The 19,043-nt window shown below is 46.3% G+C and overlaps 1 protein-coding gene and 1 pseudogene across 1 annotated transcript in view; both read left to right on the forward strand.

Moving 5' to 3' along the window:
• RUFY1 (RUN and FYVE domain containing 1) overlaps window positions 1-19,043 on the forward strand; it is a 51,019-nt gene that overhangs the window by 19,909 nt on the left and 12,067 nt on the right. Inside the window, exons 6-11 of the mRNA XM_012660405.1 lie at window positions 2,011-2,072; window positions 6,842-6,907; window positions 9,376-9,445; window positions 12,218-12,319; window positions 13,386-13,502; window positions 14,291-14,458. Of these exons, the coding sequence (XP_012515859.1) occupies window positions 2,011-2,072; window positions 6,842-6,907; window positions 9,376-9,445; window positions 12,218-12,319; window positions 13,386-13,502; window positions 14,291-14,458 (585 nt within the window). The remainder of the gene's footprint in view (window positions 1-2,010; window positions 2,073-6,841; window positions 6,908-9,375; window positions 9,446-12,217; window positions 12,320-13,385; window positions 13,503-14,290; window positions 14,459-19,043) is intronic.
• On the forward strand, window positions 4,051-4,973 carry LOC105823261 (annotated as a pseudogene).

Consider the following 19,043-nt stretch of genomic DNA (forward strand, 5'->3'; position numbering starts at 1 on the left):
TTGTAATACTTTGCTAAATATTGATCATATTCATATATCAATGGTAGAGATTTATCTACTTTGTTAGACTTTGAAAAACCAACTCTCATTTATCATTTCTGCTTTGGGTGTTAGTTAATTCTTTCTTATTCTTTCTGTTGGTTTTTTTCCAGTTGAATATGTTTTTTACAACTTAATTTTTTATTACAAAAGAAACGCATGTTCGTTGGGGAAAATTGGACATTACAGAAATCTATAATGTTCAAAGAGAAATTCAACCTCCCTTTCTCCCATCCCCCCTGAGTTCCTCTCTGTTCCCCACAGGTAATGGTAACAATTTGGGGGAAAATCTTTCTAGAGGCTTTTCTATTTTTCTATGCATTTATGTATACATGGGTTTGTTTTAAATTAAATCTTTTCTGGTTTTCTGTTACTGTGTGACAAGTCAACAACAGTCAAGCAGTAGCAATCACCGTATGTCTCACAGTTGGGGGTTGACTGGGCTCGGCTAGGTGGCTCCTGCTCAAGAGCTGTGGGATTACAGTCAGATGGTGGCTGGGCTTGGAGTCACCTGAAGGCTTGCTCTCTCCTGTGTCTGTCTTCTGCTCTGAGAAGACCGAAACAGCTGGGGGCTGGAACAGCAGGGGCCTCTAGGGCGTCTCTTTTTGCATGTGGTCTTCGTGTGGTCCCCACCAGCGTGGCTTTAGAGTGGCCAGACTTCTTACATGGAAGCTCAGAACTTTAAAGGTATGTGCCTGCAGAGAAAGAGCCAGGTGGAAGCCGTCTTGCCTGTTTAAACCTAGCTGCGGAAGTCGCACAGGATTATTTGTACTGCATTTACTCGTCAAGACGGGCCTCCCAGGTTCAAGGGGTGGGAATATAGATTCCCCGTGGGGGAGGCGTATCAGAGAAGTCGGAAATATGTCTTAAAACCATCACACATAGCTTTGGGCTTTTGTTTCTTTTTTTAATCATCAGGCCTAAAGTGTCATTAAGCTTCAAGTGCGATTACTATCATGGGGTTAATGCTGTACATATTATTCCTTGACTTAAAATTGTATCCGGGAGCTTTTTTATATTATTACACATCTATCACTTGCATTCTTTGTTATGGTCATGTAAATTCTGTGACAGTGCTCTCTAACCTTTTTGTCGCCAGGGACTGGTTTCAGGGAAGACGGTTTTTCCATGGACAGGGGTGGAGGGTGGCTTTGGGATGATTCAAGCACATTGTATTTATCGTTTGTTATGCTTATGCGGTGATGCGTAAGGGCAGTGGCTGTGAGTACAGATGAAGCTCCGGCTTGTCCGCAGCTCACCACCTGCTGTGTGGCCAGGCCACGGACGGGTCCCCCGGGGTTGGGGACCGCAGGTGCATGACATGGCTCTAACACAATTGGTGTAAACTTTGCTCTGTTGATGGACATTTAGGTTGCACCCAGTTTTCTCGTATTTCAAATAGGAATGGCTTCACTTCCTCTCAAGTGCTTTATTCCTTAGCAGAGCCCTTGATGCTTAGGTGTGTGAGGGGTCTTGGTCCTCCCCATCCCCAGCAGGGGTAGAGAGTTTTCCTGAAATACTGACTAGACTATTTCACCACAATTTGAGGGGAGAAAGACTCCGTGTCAGTTAAGGTCACCACTTTAGTCTAGAAATCCAGAGAGAGAGCTCTCTCTCCCTCTCCTTTTCTTAAACTGCTTTATACCCAAAGAACTTTGTTGATCTTTATAAACAATGTGATTATTGACTAAACACACAAAACTAATCTTAACTAGGTGGTGAAATTTCAGAATATTCTCTTAAATCTGACATCTTGTAAGTTTTTCTTCTAGAAGGTGGTAGGGCTGTTTTTCTTTTGGTTTGTTCGATCGATTGCCACTTTATAGAGCTGGTGAGCCTAACTAAATGTCCATAGGAAAGAGTAATGTAAATAAGAGAATGTAAATACCCTGAATTTCAAAGGTTGTAAGGTTTCTGAAAAGTAGGAAATGTCATTTTGTAATTTAAGCTTGTGCGTTTTGTTTTGATCAGGTTGGAGTGATCGATTTTTCCCTCTACCTCAAGGATGTGCAGGATGTGGACGGTGGCAAGGAGTGAGTACTGTGCTGTATGTTGTTCTTCACATTTTTAACCAAACCCTGGCAAAGAACACTTCTCTTATTTTTGCTTTGAGATTGTAATTTTTGTTTAGTTATTTTTAATTACAGAGTCAGTACGTTACTGTTCTCATTGTTTAAGGAAATAAGCTATGCAGAGGAACAGGGATACCCACGGAATTCCCTACTCACACCGCCCCTCACCTCAGCCAGTCCCGCTGCTCCCCTCAGGAGGAAGCTGCTCTTGCGTCTCCTTCCAAGCCTTTGTTTAATGCCTCGCACGTGTGTGTGTGTCTGTAGCATATTTTGCTTTACAGTATAGTTTGTTTGAATATAAATGGGACGGAACTGTATAAGTTCCCTTGGACTTGTTCTTCGATCAGAGTGTGTTTTGGATGTCTTCTCATGCCGCTCCCTCACCACCTCACCCTTGTTCACAAGGGCATTTTTTTTTTTTTTTTTTTTGAGAGAGAGACAGAGTCCGTCACCTAGGCTGGAATGCAGTGGCACGATCAAAGCTCACTGCCATCTCAAAATCCTGGGCTTAAGCGATCCTCCTGCCTCAGCCTCCTGAATAGCTGGGCCTACAGGGACACACCACCACATTCGGCTAATTTTTTAAATTTTTTATAGAGACTGGGTCTTGCTGTGTTGCCCAGGCTGGTCTTGAACTCCTGGGTTCAAGCAGTCCTCCTGCTTCAGCCTCCCAAAGTGCTGGGATTACAGGTATGAGCCACTACACCCGGCCCACAAGAGCATTCTTTTAAAATAAGTTACCTGGGAGAAAAAAGGAGGACAAAAGCAGTGTGTATAACTTGCTACCATTTATGTTATAACAAAAAAGGATATACATACATATTTATGTGTTCTACTTCCATAGATGTGCGTGGAACATGTCTAGAGGGCACATCTACCTGGTAACAGTTTGCCTGGAGGCAGGCGTGGAGGAAGTTTTCACTGTGAACCTTTGGCCATGCTTGAATATTCCACCATGTGCACATATTACCTGCCTTTCACACGGCTTCCTGACCAGGACTTCCCTGGTCTCGATGCCTGACAGTGCACCTTACCAAAGAAGGGACCAGGCCAGGCGCGGTGGCTCACGCGTGTAATCCTAGCGCTCTGGGAGGCCAAGGCGGGAGGATTGCTTGAGCTCAGGAGTTCGAGACCAGCCTGAGCAAGAGCGAGACCCCCGTCTCTACTAAAATTAGAAAGAAATTAATTGGACAACTAAAAATATATAGAAAAAATTAGCCAGGCGTGGTGGTGCATGCCTGTAGTCCCAGCTACTCGGGAGGCTGAGGCAGGAGGGTTGCTTGAGCCCAGGAGTTTGAGGTTGCTGCGAGCTAGGCTGACGCCATGGCACTCTAGCCCGGGCAACACAGTGAGACTCTGTCTCAAAAAAAAAAAAAAAGGGACCAGCAGGAACCCCATTTAAGTACAAAGGCTCACTCACTCTGAAACTTAAAATATATTCTTAATGTTGCAGAAACCCTGGAAATAAACTGATTATCCACCAATATGGGAAGAATTAAATGAATTATGGAACATTCATAACATTCCACACTATGATATATTATGCAGACATTAAAAAAAGAACGAATTTGAGCTACTGGTATGCTACAGACTTAGGGGGATTTCCATAGGTATTATTGAATGAGAGAAGTGTGCTGAGAAGTATACATATCCCATTTTTGTAAACCGGAAAAGATTTCTAATATATACTTTATATTTAAATTATATGTACTATATTGCCTGCTGATATGAACAGAAATGCATTTGTAATTCATGAAAATAAATGTACGTCTTCTATCTTCACATTCATGTTAAGAAAAAGATTATATGTACTATATGAATAGTAGAGATTATGATTGTGTGCATATAGGAGGATACTCAATAGGCTGTCAGTGTGGGTTACCTGGGAGAACAGAACAAGGAAAAGAAATGGCCGCCCTGAAAAACAAATCCAGCACCTATGACATGCTCACCTGTGCAGGGTGAGCCCATTATGATAATCACACATGTACACGTGTATGTAAAGAAGGTGGGGGGCCTGTCTCCACTCCAGCCCAGCCCGCACAGACGCTTCTGTCGGCGGTGCCCTGGAGCTGCCAGGCTGCCCGGTCTCCCACCCTGGCTGCTGTGGGCTGGGCTAGACACCGAGTGCCTGGCGCAGGCTCCCTGAAGCACCCATGTGGGTAAGGGCGGCTTCCGGCCCGCGAAGACAGAGCTGCTTGAGGATGAGCCGCGGCCGTGGGAGGGGCGGGGGCCAACCAGCTAGTGGTGCTCAATGCGTACAACACATACTGGATCAGCGAATACACCTCACCTCACCCACTGGAACTGGAGTTTTCATTGAGGAATTGAAGTGTATGGCAGAGAATTTACTCATGTTGCCATCCTTACCCCTTTTCTGGAATATTTGAAATTTCCCAGGAGATGCTTCTGAACTAGGAGGAACATTTAAGTTTAAAGAAGCTACTGTTTTAGGGAGCACTGACTTTCTAAAAGATGATATGGAAAAAACTGTAGAAGAACTGGGGAAAGAATACAAAGGCAGTGCCTGTCATTCGATGCATAAAAACTGCAGTCGGTTTTCTTCGGCTTTATCAGAGATTCTGAGTGGGAGAGAGAGTCCTTGCTGGACAGCCGCCTTGCCTGCTTTGGCTCCTGCAAACCCTTTCCACCGAGCTGCCTTCCGAAGGAGGCAGGGGCTCACTCCCGCAGCCCGCGGTCTGCTGTCAGCCAGGAGCTGCAGGATGAGCTGGAGGGAGCAGAGGACACACCACGGCCACCTCCACGGCGAGCGCTGCGGCAAGCTCCAGACCGGCCACACCAAACTATAAGTGTCTCCGAGTCACAGCTTCAGAACTGCCTCTGGCAGTTGGATATCACTAGGGAAAAATAAACAGAGTAAGAGTCCTTTGGATGTTTTGTATGTAAAGATGGCTCTCCCCCAAATCTCAGTTTGTTAGCTCAGGATTACATTTGTAATAAAAGAAAAATCACTTGGCACAGGAGGAAGAACTTTGTATGAAGCTGCCCTCTGTTTTTTTTTTACCCGCTTGTAAATTTGGATTTACTTCTTCTGTTTTATACAAACTCTAAGTGATGTTACATATTTTGTGTCACTGTTTACAAATCTTGCACGGACTCCTGCCACTGTGAGAGAAGAAAACTTCATGTCTTCAAAAATTAGGGAGGAGGTAACCTTTGTTCACTTGCCGGAGCTACGCATAAGTGTCAGGCACACAAAAGTCTTACACGGTTGTAGTCATCATTACCTGCTTAAGAATCGTCTTGTAAATTTGTGTTTGTTCCATTGATGTTGTTGGCACCGGGATGCTGAGAAGCACAATGGCCCGAGGGGAAGGAGGACGCACAGCCCTGGGGGCTGGGGGCTCTGCGTCCAGTTCCTCTTTGTGCTCCCTCGCGCTCTGCGCAGCATGTCTCCCCAGGAGCCCACGGAACAATTAATTTCACCCCAAATACCCATCCTCCTAGGCAGGGGGCATGCTACGTCTTTCTGGCTTTGCTGCCTCTCATTCTACAATTAAGATGTTTTTTGTTAATTCTTGTTAGTAACTGCCAAGTGTTTTTGCACATGTTTGGGGGAAGGGGCTTCAGTTTTACTTTACTAACAATACACGTTGATTCCTCCCCGTAGGGCACTTTGTTGGTGTCGTGGGAAGGCTGAGTGGTAGCCTTCCGGGTAGCAGTGCGAGTTGACTTTCAACTGTTTCTAGCCGTTCAGGCTAGCTGTTTATACTAGACCTTGAAAACCAAAGTCCAAAGTAACACACCCCAAAAAGATGATTCTTTGGCATTTCATACTTTTTATGTCCCACATCAGAAGGAGTATGTCTGAGTTTGTTAGTTTGTTACGGGTGTTGTTTCCCCTCATAATAGAATGTCTAGTCTTATTGACATCTTGTTGAACAATCGTATTTGTGTGTCTTAAAAGTCATCCTTTTATGTTCTCTCAAATGTATGTCTCTTACATAACATACTCTAAGAATGAAGTTGTCCCCACAGATAAATCCGCGTTAGCAAGGAATCCATCTACTCTAGTCTACTCTCAGCTTGACCCTTGGATGCAAGAACCAACTCATTACCTGTCGCTCAGTTTTTCTGCCTTAAGAATGAATGTCTCATGTAAGATAGTGGATGCGGTGTGTAAAGGCAGTGACTTCAGCTTCATATTTATATTGTTAGTTTTAAAGTTATTTATGTTTATTTAAACCTTTAATTTGGATTGTTTGCTGTTACTCTGTGAGAAGATAAATATCTTTCGGTAAACTACATTTTTAACTTTTCCATTAAAAAAAAAAAAGGAAATTAAGGGGAGAGCCTAACTTTAAAATATCAAAGACATTGTTTAAACCCAAATTTCCCTGGCCTTTCGACTCATCAGCTTTGTGTTTTACAAAGTCTCAGTGGAGTCCTTTCCTGGGTGAACCTCCTTCCCTTCAGTACAGTAGGAGCCGTTTGCACGTGGCAGGTGGTGTTTCCACCCTGTATGCCCGTGGCTTTCTCTCCTCACCCCAGAGACCCCGTCGGCAGACGGGGGAGGGCGTCTGCAGGGAGCCTCCTCCCTGCTCTCTGTTTACTCTGGGGCCATGTAGACGTTACGAAGCTCCGACTGTCTCTTGGTTTCCTGAAGACATTGATATTTCTGTAACTTTCTTGATGGGAAGATTGGAGACAGTTACAAAGTATTAACCATGTATTAAAAAATTTCTCCCTTTTTATGCTCTTTTTAAAAGGCACGAAAGAATTACTGATGTCCTTGATCAAAAAAATTATGTGGAAGAACTTAACCGGCACTTGAGGTAGGACTCACTCCTTTTTTTTCAGTGTTACAGTTACATACTTGATATCCTCATTGTTTCATGGAACTTTTCTGAGTTGCCATATATTTATAACTAACTTTTCCAAACCAAGAAAAAAGGTCATCATTCAGGTAACATTCATGTGTACAGCCTGGAGAAGTAAGATTTCTTCTTGGGAAATCTCTGGTTCTTTGTCTCGTGCAGTATACAGTGTAGAGAGGTAAATACGTTAAACAGACACCCCCCACTCCTTGGCCCAGCGCCACTAGCTTGGAAATCCCTGCCACGGCGGCAAGCACCGTTGCCGCTGGGGGTAGCACGCAGCCCTGGGGTGCACTGGGGCAGGAAAAAAGGATTGAAAACCACTGGACTAGGCTTCCAGAGCAATGTGATCATGAGTGCAGGCATCTTCATCTTGACTTTTTATTTTAGCTGGAAAACTGCTATGTGTTTCCTGAAACACTAGTCCTTAGAGGTATTGGTGGTAAGTCCAGGGGAGACTCTCAGCCTGGCGTGTTTGGAAGACACGTCATCCTCTCTGCACACCCTCTAGAGTCCGGTGCACGCTGGCGCTGCTCCACGGGGGTAGCCACGCTGGCCCCAAAAGCCAGGCGAGGAGGCCGGCGTGCTCCTCCACACGGACTCAGGAGACACCGCTCTGAGGCTCTCCTTAGCTGATGTTGGCGATCTCTGAGAGTGGCCCTTGATTGATTCCCAGTTTATTGAGAGTTTTTATGAGGAATAGATGTTGGATTTTATCAGACGCCTTCAGCATTCATCAAAGCAATCGTGGTTTTTCCCCTTAATCTCCTGATGTGATGCACTTTATTAATGGACTTCTTCATATCAAGCCATCCTGTATTACAGGGAAAAACTCCTCTTGATGATAGTTTTAATAATTTAGCCATCCTTTTAACATGTAAGCTGACTTAATTGTTTTACAGTTTTCTTTCTCTGGTGTCACATCAGGGCTGTGCAGCCTCACAGAATGCATTAGTAACTTTACCTTACTTCTGTGCCTGGGAACAGCAGCTAGGTCGTGGGCGTTTGCTCCTTGAAAATGGGACGCTCGGAGCCTTTATGAGGCAATATTTTGCCAGCTTTTCAGTTTTTCCTCAGTTGTTAGTTCGTGTGGGTAAGGATATGTCTTTTTTTGGTAATTTATATTTTCTAAGAAAAACGTAAATTTTATGGGTACTTTTTAGTTATAGAGTTGGTATAGAATTAAATATTGTATACTGTGAAAACTTTTCATTGCCTCCATGTCTTTTTTTTTACTTTTTCATTTTATATCTTTGTATTTTTATTTTTCTCCTGCCCAGTTCCTGAACCTTGATTCCATTGGCCTTACCGGGTTTCTTTCTTTGTCCCTCTCACTGGCAAAAGGGACCCATTTTTGGCAGCGCGGCTTGTTGCCTAAAAGTACAGACCCCCTGGGTTCAGATGCTGGCACCCCTTTCTTAGATGCATGAACTTGAGTTCTTTAATATAAGGTTCAGGGCCTCATCTGTAAAGTGGGTTAGTAACAGGGTCTACCCCCTCGAACTGGGGGGAGGATTAAATGAGTTGCTGCATTTAAAGTGCTTAGAACAAACCAGGCCTGCACATAGTCTAAAAAATAAATTACTATTATTGTGGTCATGATTATAGTTTATCAAGTCTACTCTTTTCCTATTTGCTGATTCATTACATTAGCTTTTTACATATTTTTTAGCATAAAAATAGTATGTATTACTTAAAGAATATTTTGAAAATGGGGGAAAAAAAGATTTGAAAATCACCTTTGATCCTACTATCCAAAAGTACTAATACCTTGATATGAATATTACCTTTTTTTTTTTTTTTTTTTTTTTTGAGATGAGGTCTCACCCTGTCACCCAGGCTGGAGTTCAGTGGCATGATCATAGCTCACTGCAGCCTCGGACGCCTGAGCTAAAGCAAGTCCTGTCTCAGCCTCCCAAGTAACTAGGACTACAGGCATGTGCCACCACGCCTAGTTAATTTTTTTAATTTTATTTTTTATGGAGACAGGGTCTCGCTATGTTGCCCAGGCTGGTCTTGAATTCCTGGCCTCAAGCAATCCTCCCACCTTGGCCTCCCAGAGTGCTAGGATTACAGGCGTGAGCCACTGTGCCTAGCCATGAATATTACTTTAGATACATGACTGCCAACACATTTTCGTTCCCATCATCTATTGTGTTGGGGGGAAAAATATTTCCTTTTCAATTAACTAAAAAATGAATAGCATATTTGAGAGATAAAACTTACCGAAAAATGAGTGTATGTGCGTCCGTACATACACGTACACACTCACACATACACGCTTAGAATTCTCATCTCTGAGTCAATTGGAGACCCTTTGCCTTTCCATTTAATGCAGGAAATCTAGGAATCTTTCTTGTTTAGAGGTTGGGAGAACAGTCAGCTTATATAAGTTCATGTTTGCCTAATATTTTTATTTTCTACAGCTGCACAGTTGGGGACCTTCAAACCAAGATAGATGCCTTGGAAAAGACTAATTCAAAGCTTCAAGAAGAGGTTTGTCACTTACTGAAACTCTAAACAAGACAGAATGACCCAAGGTTAAGAGAAACGGTATAGCTGGTCTGTCTAACCAGAGCTTCTTGCTGGTAGGAAGGGGAATTGCTAAGCTCGAGTTGCACTGTACATGGGACAGGAGAAGGTCTGGGTTCTGCCCTGTCTGGGGCTCCCAGTGAGACACTACAGCTGATCGCGATCCAGTTCTAAGTGACTTAGGTCTTACCACCTCAAAGTAGGCCAACAGAAAAAAATTCCTCATTGGAAATGCCCAATTTTTGTTGTCAAAGTGCGATTTCTTCCTCTTTTCCTGCCTTTCCTGTGATGTCATATGCCTCCCTGCTGCCCCAGAAGGCACAGGCTCTGTTACAAGGTATAAGTACCCTAGCCCACCCCTCTGCTTCGGCCTCGCAAGAGCGTGGAACCAGTCTCCCCACAGTGTGGTCTTTCTCTGCTTTCTCACTAGGAAGACAGAGAATGAAAGGACAGGAAGAAGGAGGGCTGAGGCCGAGGAAGAGAGCTTGCTGCCAGCTGCCCGGCAGTCTCCCTGGTGGACACATCTTGTCTCCTGTTAGCAGGAGGGGGGTTGCACAGCCTTTCTGAGGCTTTCCACAGGTAGCGGTCCCTGGCTGCTCACGCCTCCCCACCTAGTCTCCTTGGGAAGGAAGAGGGCTTTGAGAGGGGGCTTGAGAACGAACACCTCCATGACGCAGAGGCGGGTTCCAGCCAAGGACAGTCTCAGAACATCTGTAACGAAGGACCCCCACTTAAGACTCCCTTTAAACTGACTGCTCTCTCCTGAGGGGCCGTCCCTGACGGACTGTCGAGAGAGGAGCTCAGCTTTGTGTGAGTGGAGGGAAATTCAAAGATAGTATTCCTAGTTCATCATGGGAGAAACTTCGCTGAACTTAGCATTGGAAGATTTGCATTTGCCCTGGTAGGTAGGCCTTTGAGCCTCACTTTCTCATCTCCAAATTAGGTAATAATACATAAGTTACAATATTGTTGTAAAGGTTAAGTAAGATTAATATCACAGATACACCTAATACAACGCTTGGCATGGGGAGGCACTCAGGAGTTGTTTGATTTTAGAACAAGCTGATTTACTCTTGGTTCTATTGGCAAGGCGGCATGCTTTGAATTAAGGTCTAATTTAGCTTCTGAGACCAGAAAACTGGGTTATATTTTCTTTAAAGGCAAATGACTGTAATAGAAAACGTGCTTTGGAGAAAAGTATACCTCTTTTCAGGGTGTGCTCTCTGCATCTTCCCAGCGTGGGGTGGCAGTGAGCTCACAGAGTTTGCCTGCTCCTTCCCCTTTAGCAACTCACCCCTCCTTCAGAGCCTCAAAGGTTCCGATTTGGGCACAGCAGTTAGGTCTGGGAACCCCGGGCCTGGGGTCTGAGTCTGAGTTGAGAGTAATTCTAAGGAACCATAGGCGCTGTTGCCAAAGAAGAGGTGAGGAGTTCCGGGCTCTAGGGTCCCTCCCTGAGTGAATGGTGTGGAGAGCACAGCCACGTACCAAGGACAGAGGTCTTGCTGCTTTCTCCTCCTCCAGCCTCACGCCCGCTCCGCCGTCAGGGCTCTGAGGCTGGGATGCGGAGGGGGTGGTTGGTGTGTTTACACGCCGCCTTGCCTCTTGGGACAGCCTCTCCTTAGGCAGGCCCATGAAAGCATCCTGCTTCCATAAGCTTTTCCCTGAACTTCCCACGCTAACTCGTTCCAGGAGAGGAAGAGTTCCTCTAGGGCACGTCCTTAAGGATTTGTTTTTGATTCCTCACCCCAAAATCTTTATTTCTCTCTCTAGTGATAAAACATACTTTTGCTCATCTGATAGAAAACCTTAAAAGAATGAAGAATCAGAAAAAACCTATGAGCTGGGCTTGGTGTTATGTGCCTGTAGTCCCAGCTACTCTGGAGGCTGAGGCAGGAGGATCACTTGAGGTTCAGAGTTTGAAACCAGCCTGGGCAACATAGAAAGACCCTGTCTCTACAAAAAAATTTAAAATTAGGTGGATGTGGTGGCACATGCCTATAGTTCCAGCTATTCAGGAGGCTAAGGCGGAAGGATCACTCGAGCCCAGGAATTCGAGGCTGCAGCGAGCTATGATCGTGCTGCTGCATTCCAGCCTGGGTGACAGAGCAAGACCCTGTCTGTTAGAAATAAAAAAATTGCTTTAATTATAAAAAATATTAAAAGTCTATAATCCCTTTGCTAAGTGACAGCTGTTTTTATCATTTAGTGTCTGTTGTCCTCATCTTAAGCATTTTTAACTTGGTTCTTTTTTTTTTTTTTTTTAGTTACAGGTGAGAACATACCATATATAACCTGCTTTTTTTTTTTCTATTGGTATTATATCTTAAATATGTTCTCAAGTCATTAAAAACTTTTGTAAGCATTTTAATAACTACATATTTCTGTTTGATCCTTACACTATAATTTATTTAACCATTTCTCTAATAGTGGACATTCAGACTATTTTTAATTTTTTGTGTCTGCAAATCTTTGTCCACATTGAGTGCAGCACAGTATCCTTTCTGTAAAGGGAGGGCAGAGGTGGCTGGGGGCAAGGTGGGAGAGAGACTTACTACATACATTTTTATGTCTTTGAAATTTAGAACCATGTGTTACCTACTCAAAACAAGGAAATAAAATATCAAGCATGTGGAAATACATTGTAAATTATGAAGATGCCAAATAAGTTCTAGCTTTTGATTTGAACGGTTAAGATTAATTATGATATTAAGAAATTTCAAAATCTTTCTTAATCAGCTTTCAGCTGCAACAGACCGGATTTGTTCACTTCAAGAAGAACAGCAACAATTAAGAGAACAAAATGATTTAATTCGAGAAAGAAGCGAAAAGAGTGCGGAGGTGAGAAACTGACCTCGCGGCTGGGCGGCGTGTCCCCCACTCTGCCGGGCCCATTGTCAGTCTCCCGCTCGCGGTCCGGGACCCCGTCCTCGGAACGTGCACCTTGTTCCACGTCAGAAAGTGCCTCTTGCCGCCCCACTGCCCACGTCACTCTCAGGGCACCGGGCCGCTTGGACTCCCTCACCTCTGGGCCTTTGCATACACAGTCCCTGGTCTTTCTGAGCTTCCGCTCGCGTGCTAAGTCCTCTGTGATGCCATCCCTGGGGCCATGGTGGGCTGAGGCCCTCCCCCCATATTTCCGTAGCGTGCTGTACATCCCTCCATTGTAGAATCCATTTGTTGTTTTGTAGAATTGCTGGCTCGTAGCTGTGTCTCACCCAACGACTTAAGGATAGAGACCATGTCCGATTCACCACTAAATCTGCTGAGTGCTAAAAACATGCTCATAAATACTGAGTGGGTTGAATGAGGGCCTGTCCTGAAAGCACTATTGTCTGTTTTAAAGAAAATTAAATATAAATTGCTTTATGGCTCTAACTTTTCAAAAATCTATTAGCTTGCTCTAGTCCTTTATCTCCAAGTTCTGATACCTTTAAAATTTTGACCTTTTTCTATCATACTTACAAAGTAGAAACTGGGGAACACTTCATTCTATGGCAAAAAGAAAAAAGACCCAGGCGCGGTGGCTCATGCCTGTAATCCTAGCTCTCTGGGAGGCCGAGGCAGGAGGATTGCTTGAGCTCAGGAGTTTGAGACCAGCCTGAGCAAGAGCGAGACCCCGTCTCTACTAAAAATAAAAATATTAGCCGGGCGTGGTGGCGCACGCCTGTAGTCCCAGCTACTCAGGAGGCTGAGGCAGGAGGATCACTCGAGCCCAGGGGTTTGAGGTTGCTGTGAGCTAGGATGACGCCACGGCACTCTAGCCCGGGCAACACAGTGAGACTCTGTCTCAAAAGAAAAAAGAAATAGTATCCTATTTTAAAAATTATGGTATATTTTAAAATACTTTGTAATTAGCTTGCTTTCCATAAGCAAACCATCCCTCTGGTGTTCTTGTTTGATGCAGATAACAAAGCAAGATACCAAAGTTGAGTTGGAGACTTACAAGCAAACCCGGCAAGGTCTGGACGAGATGTATAGCGATGTGTGGAAGCAGCTAAAGGAGGAGAAGAGAGTCCGATTGGTGAGTGCGAGACTGAACGTCTTTGGGAAGAGTCCTCGGTGGCCCTCTAAGTGAAATCGGTCAGCGCTTTTCACGTGCGTGCTCGTGGAAAGTCAGAGGTGGTCTGTCCATTTGTTCACAAGTCAGTTCTGCATTGCCACTTATATTTTTCCCATTTTCTAAACCTTTTTCAGGGATTGCTTTGAGACTGGACTCATGGTTTCTCTGACTATGTAGTTCTCTCAGTCATGACCTCTGACCCGTTTATTTCCACTCAATCTGCGTACCAGTGACCAAAGTTCTCTGCTAAACACTTTTCATGCACCTGCTTTATTTCTTTGCCTCTTTGTATGGATGCAGGGGAACGTGTGTACTGACTTATCTAGGACAGAACCATTTAAACATGGTTTCACCTCTGTTGCCATAAGCTAGCAAACCATTCCAGAAATTCTAACGTTGCCCCATCAGATCCCTCCCAGCGCTCACTCACGAGACAGACGCTCGTTCAGACTGTGCGTTCTGATCTGTGGTTTGAGGAACGTGGTTCCTCAAACTGGAACTCAAGCTGGAAACGAAACCTGGGCCCATCTTGCCACTGACCAGCTTTCTGTCGCCGTGGCGTGGAGCGAGCTTTCATTGCACGCTGAGAAACGACGTCCTCCCGTTCTGCTCCGGACTCGTCTCACTCTCCCTAACCTGCGTGGACCTCTAGGATTTTGCATTTTAGGCGTTGCCCAAGATACAACCTCAGTTCAATACATTTCTGTGATCTACTTTAATAACATTTTCCTTGTACATATCCTTTTAAGGAACTAGAGAAAGAACTGGAGTTACAGATTGGAATGAAAACTGAAATGGAAATTGCAATGAAGCTACTGGAAAAGGACACCCACGAGAAGCAGGACACACTCGTCGCCCTCCGCCAGCAGCTGGAAGACGTCAAAGCGATTAATTTACAGATGTTTCACAAAGTTCAGGTGAGCGTTGGGTTTGTGTCCATATCACAGTCTGGTTTCCTGCTGCCTGCTGGCCTGCGTCACTCCCACGGAGCGAGCAGATAGACACGCCTGTGAGCCCGCGTGTGTGTCAGACCTGGCCCCGGCCCTGTTACATGTTATCGTGTTTATTTTATTTGATCCTCACAGCGGTCGATCCCTGAGAAATAGGGAGAAATGTAAGTGACAAGGCAGAACCAAGTGGCAAAACCACATGCCTCTGGTGGCACAGCTAATAAATAGAGCTGAAAACTGAGCCGTGTCTTTTTAATCCAAACCCAAACTTTGTCCGTCCCACCTTCACTGTGTCCTTGCTCTCTGTTTCCTTCTGTTTAAGTAACTAATTATTTCCACCAACAGAGAAGTGAATTAAGGATATCATTTAGTATTATTTTTTCAAACTTTGCCAATAGGCAATCTCAACTTGGCATTAACTTAATCTTGCCAGGGGCAGTGGCTCACACCTGTAATTCCAGCACTTTGGGAGGCCAACACAGGAGGATCTCTTGAGGTCCAGAGTTTGAGACCAGCCTGGGCAACATAGCGAGACCCCCATCTTTACAAAAAATTTAAAGATTAGCCTGGCATGATAGTTTACGCCTGTAGTCCTAGTTACTTGAGAGGCTGAGGTGGAAGGATCACTGGAGCCCAGGAGGTTGAAGTTGCAGTGAGCTATGATTGGGCCACGGCACTCTAGCCCAGGTAACAGAGTGAGACTTTGTCTCTGGAAAAAAAAAAAGTTAGTCTTCTGGGCCGCACAGGTATAGCTGCTTGCCTCTCCTGTGTCATTTCAGAGTGGTGCAGGGGAACTAGCCCAGAAAGAATTAGTCGTGCCAGAGTTTGAGAAATGATATCTAAAAGTTGGGAAGCTTTTTTGCCCAGGAGCTACCCAGAAGGGCACCATTCTGTGTCCTTCTCAAAACTTTTCTTTTTGTGACTTTCTGTTTCCTATTTTATTGCCAAAACAGTCACACCTCATTTTTCGTGGATGTGGTCTCACTCTCACTTCCACTGACAACTCTGTCGAAGGTAATGTGAGAGTAGAGACTATTAATAAACTTATTTTTTCCTGTCTCTTTTTTAATTATTATATAATCAATATTATAACAGCAACAATGAAAATTGAAGTAAAACAAGAGGAAAGGAGGAAGACAGTTTCACCCTCCTTACGAATTGTCTGTTTTAAATATGTTTACATTTTCTTCTGGTTTTGGTCAGTATTACATAGATAAAATGTGTGTTAGTTTTGGGAACTAAACTGCTGTAATAATTTAGCAGGCCCTAAAACAGAGTAGCCGAGAAAGCTGAGCATTTGCATTTCTGTTATGCACTGTTCCGAGGTGAGCGTTCCAGACCAACAGCTTTGCCCCCGCGGCCATCCGGGACCTGGCTGATACAGCTCCAGCTTTCCAAGCTGCTCTGCTTGCCACCATTCCTGCCGCCGAAGGGGGAGAAAATCGGCCAGAGTCAGGGGCTTCCTCCGAGGCAGCGAGACGGAAGTCGCACACGTTGCCTCGGTTTTATGGCCGTGCTTGGTGTCAGGGGGCCTGGGCGTGTCGTTTTTCCTGGGCTACAAGCAAGATGAGGGGGGAAGAGACAGACGGGTAGACGGGTCATGGTCTCTCCCACAGCCTGCCCCGTGGCAGCTGCCGAGACATCCTGGCCAGACCCTGCGTCTTCCCCGCAGTCGGCGTCCTGGCTGACACGCAGCCCCTGCAGCCCACGTGACCTGCGAACTGGGAGACTCGCCATCTCTCACGTCAGCCTGTCACACTAGCGTCAGATGGTAGAGCAGAAACAAGACACGGCGGAAGTGACCCTTTGGCAAAGGGAAGCACACGGCCGTCACTGGCCCCCAAAGTCCCCCCCGGGCGGGAACCGTAAAGCCTGCTGCACCTGCCAGTGGGCTCTGTTTCTTACACGGGGCCACCCTGCTCCTGCCTTTCGAAGGGATGTTATCAGCTGACCTCCACGGGCCTTGGGAGGGTCCCCGTCGATCATGGCCGCATTTGAAGGAGGCTGCACAGCTTTTATGGCCAGTTTCTTGCTGCTGTCACTGTGCCAGCCCGGCAGTTGTGGGGATCCAAGATGCTCACAGGCGTTTTTCAGACCGGACTTGCGGTTGCTGTGACAGCACAGTCGCCTCAGTCACAGCTGTTTATTCCCCTGACCTCCCTGTGTCAGTGACCGGCGCTCCTCGCGGAGCACGGTTCTCGCACCTGCCTCGTAGCTTGCTCCTTCGCTCCTGTGTGTGTGTGTGTGTGTGTGTGTCTGTCCCCATCCCTGTCTCTGTCTGCTGGTCGCATGGCTGCTCATCTGAAACCGCAGATGGACGTGTGAGGGAGACACCTTGGCCTGCTCTTCGCCGTGGGGACGTTGATAGGGCCTTCACCGCTCAGTTCTTCGTCTGATCTCCACTATTTTAGGGTCCAGAGGTAGCTGGCTTTTCTAGTCCTGGGAGGTCCCCGCCTTCGGACTCTCCATACTCCTGTTCACGTCTGCGCGGACCAGCCAGCCTCGCGGCGCCCGTCCCTCCCTCACAGCACGCGCCCGCCCTGGGGCGCTGGCACGGCCGGCCCCTTGTCGAGTGCGTCTCCCTACGGCAGTGCCACCCTCCCGGTGACCCTCTGGCACTGCTAGGATTGACTGTACCATCTTGTTTTCTCTCCAAACCCTGTTATCCCCTTTGGGCTTCAGATGCTGATGGTTGGGTCAGAGGCACGCTGTCCTAAAAACACTGCTCTTGTTTTCCTATTTCCTTTTCGCCTCCTTCCCTCCTGTCCTCTTCCCACGGGCCAGCGTTCTAAAGCGTTTTGTTGTTGTTCATATTCATGCTTCTAAGACGTGTCGTTGCGAGCACGTGGGTTTTAATTTGCCGAGTGGCGCCGCGGGGATCCCACCCTTTGCCTTGCCCCTCCGAGCACCGCTCGCGCAGCCTGGCATCCAGCAGCGGGCGGGTTTCCTCCGGGTCCGCCAGCACGCGCGGCCCTCGGGACCAGTTTACACCTCCCCTTGGGAACCCGGGAGTGTGTCCCCAGGTGCGCACCCGGACTGCGACTGCTGGTCGGACGCTCCCGTTGTGCTCTGCGTATGCGGGCGCAGCCACGCCGCTTTCCAGAAGCGCGGTGCCACGGACGCTCTCGCTGGCGACGCCCATAGGGCGTGTACGCTTGTTCTAGCGTCGCCTCTCAAGCTAGTGAATGTGAACATCCTTCGTGCGTGTGTCAGCCATTCGTGTTTCCCTCTTGGTGACTTGCCCGTCCGTCTTCCTTGTCCTCTTTTCTTTCGCATGTCCTGTCTTTCCTTGCTGATGAGCAGTAATTCCGTGGACTGTACACCCTAACTATTAGTCCCTTACTGGTTTACATGTCGTAAATACCTTCTCCTAGTCTGTTACCTAGTAACCTTAAGTCTTTATTTTTGGTGTAGTCAAATGTCCCTTGTGGTTTGTGGTTTGGGGGCTTTGTTTAAGAAGCCCGTTCTCATGCCCGGGTGTCGAAGATGCCCTTCCCTGGTCTTACCGTTCCCATTTAGGGTTTGAATGTACCTGGCATTTGCCTTTGTATGCTGCCACCTCCATTGTCTCATGGTCCCGTATAAAAATGAAACTGTCTCTGAGGTCTCTGTTCTGTTCGCTAGTCTCATGTTTCAATTACTGTAGCTTTGCAGTATGTTTTAGTGGATAGTAGTTTGTATTAGTTTGCCAGGGCTGCTGTAACAAAGCACCACAGACGAGGTGGCTTAACAGAAATGTGCCGTCTCACGGTTCTGGAGGCCGGAAGTCTAAGATTAAGGTGTCAGCAGAGTTGGTTTCTTCTGAAAGCTGTGGGAAAGACTCTCCCATCCCTCTCTCCTAGCTTTTGGTGGTTCCGGCAATCTTCGGCTTTCCTTGGCTTGGAGAAACTGACCCCATCTCTGCCATCATCTTCACACAGCGTTCTGCCTGCGTGCATGTCTGGGTCCAAATTTCCCCTCATGATGCGTGATGCCTACCCTATTCCAGTGTGACCTCATCTTAACTCATTACATTATAACAACCCTGTTTCCAAAAGATCACATTGTGAGGTGCTGGGGGTCGGAACTTCAGTGTATGAATTTGAGGGGTCACAGCTCAACCCATAACAGAGGTCAAGCTTGCCCTCTTTGCTCTTCATTTTTTTCCCCTTTTCTTGACTTATCTATTTGTAGACCTTTTTTTTGAGACAAGTTGTCACCCAAGCTGGAATGCAGTGGTGTCATCATAGCTCACTGCAGCCTCAAACTCCTGGGCTCAAGCGATCCTCCTACCTCAGCCTCCTGAGTAGCTGGGATCACAAGGGCACAGTGTGCGCCTGGCTAATTTTTTTTTTTTAAGAATAAAGGTCTCACTGTGTTGCCCAGGCTGGTCTCAAACTTCTGGCCTCAAGTGATCCTCCCGCCTCAGCCTCCTGAGTAGCTGTGATTACAGGTGTGAGCCACCACACCTGGCTACACCTTTATTTATTTATTTATTTTTTTTGAGACAGAGTCTCACTGTGTTGCCCGGGCTAGAGTGCCGTGGTGTCATCTTAGCTCACAGCAACCTCAA

The sequence above is a fragment of the Propithecus coquereli genome, unplaced genomic scaffold (genome assembly GCF_000956105.1).
Source record: "Propithecus coquereli isolate 6110/MARCELLA unplaced genomic scaffold, Pcoq_1.0 Scaffold664, whole genome shotgun sequence".
In the NCBI taxonomy this organism is placed as follows: domain Eukaryota; kingdom Metazoa; phylum Chordata; class Mammalia; order Primates; family Indriidae; genus Propithecus; species Propithecus coquereli.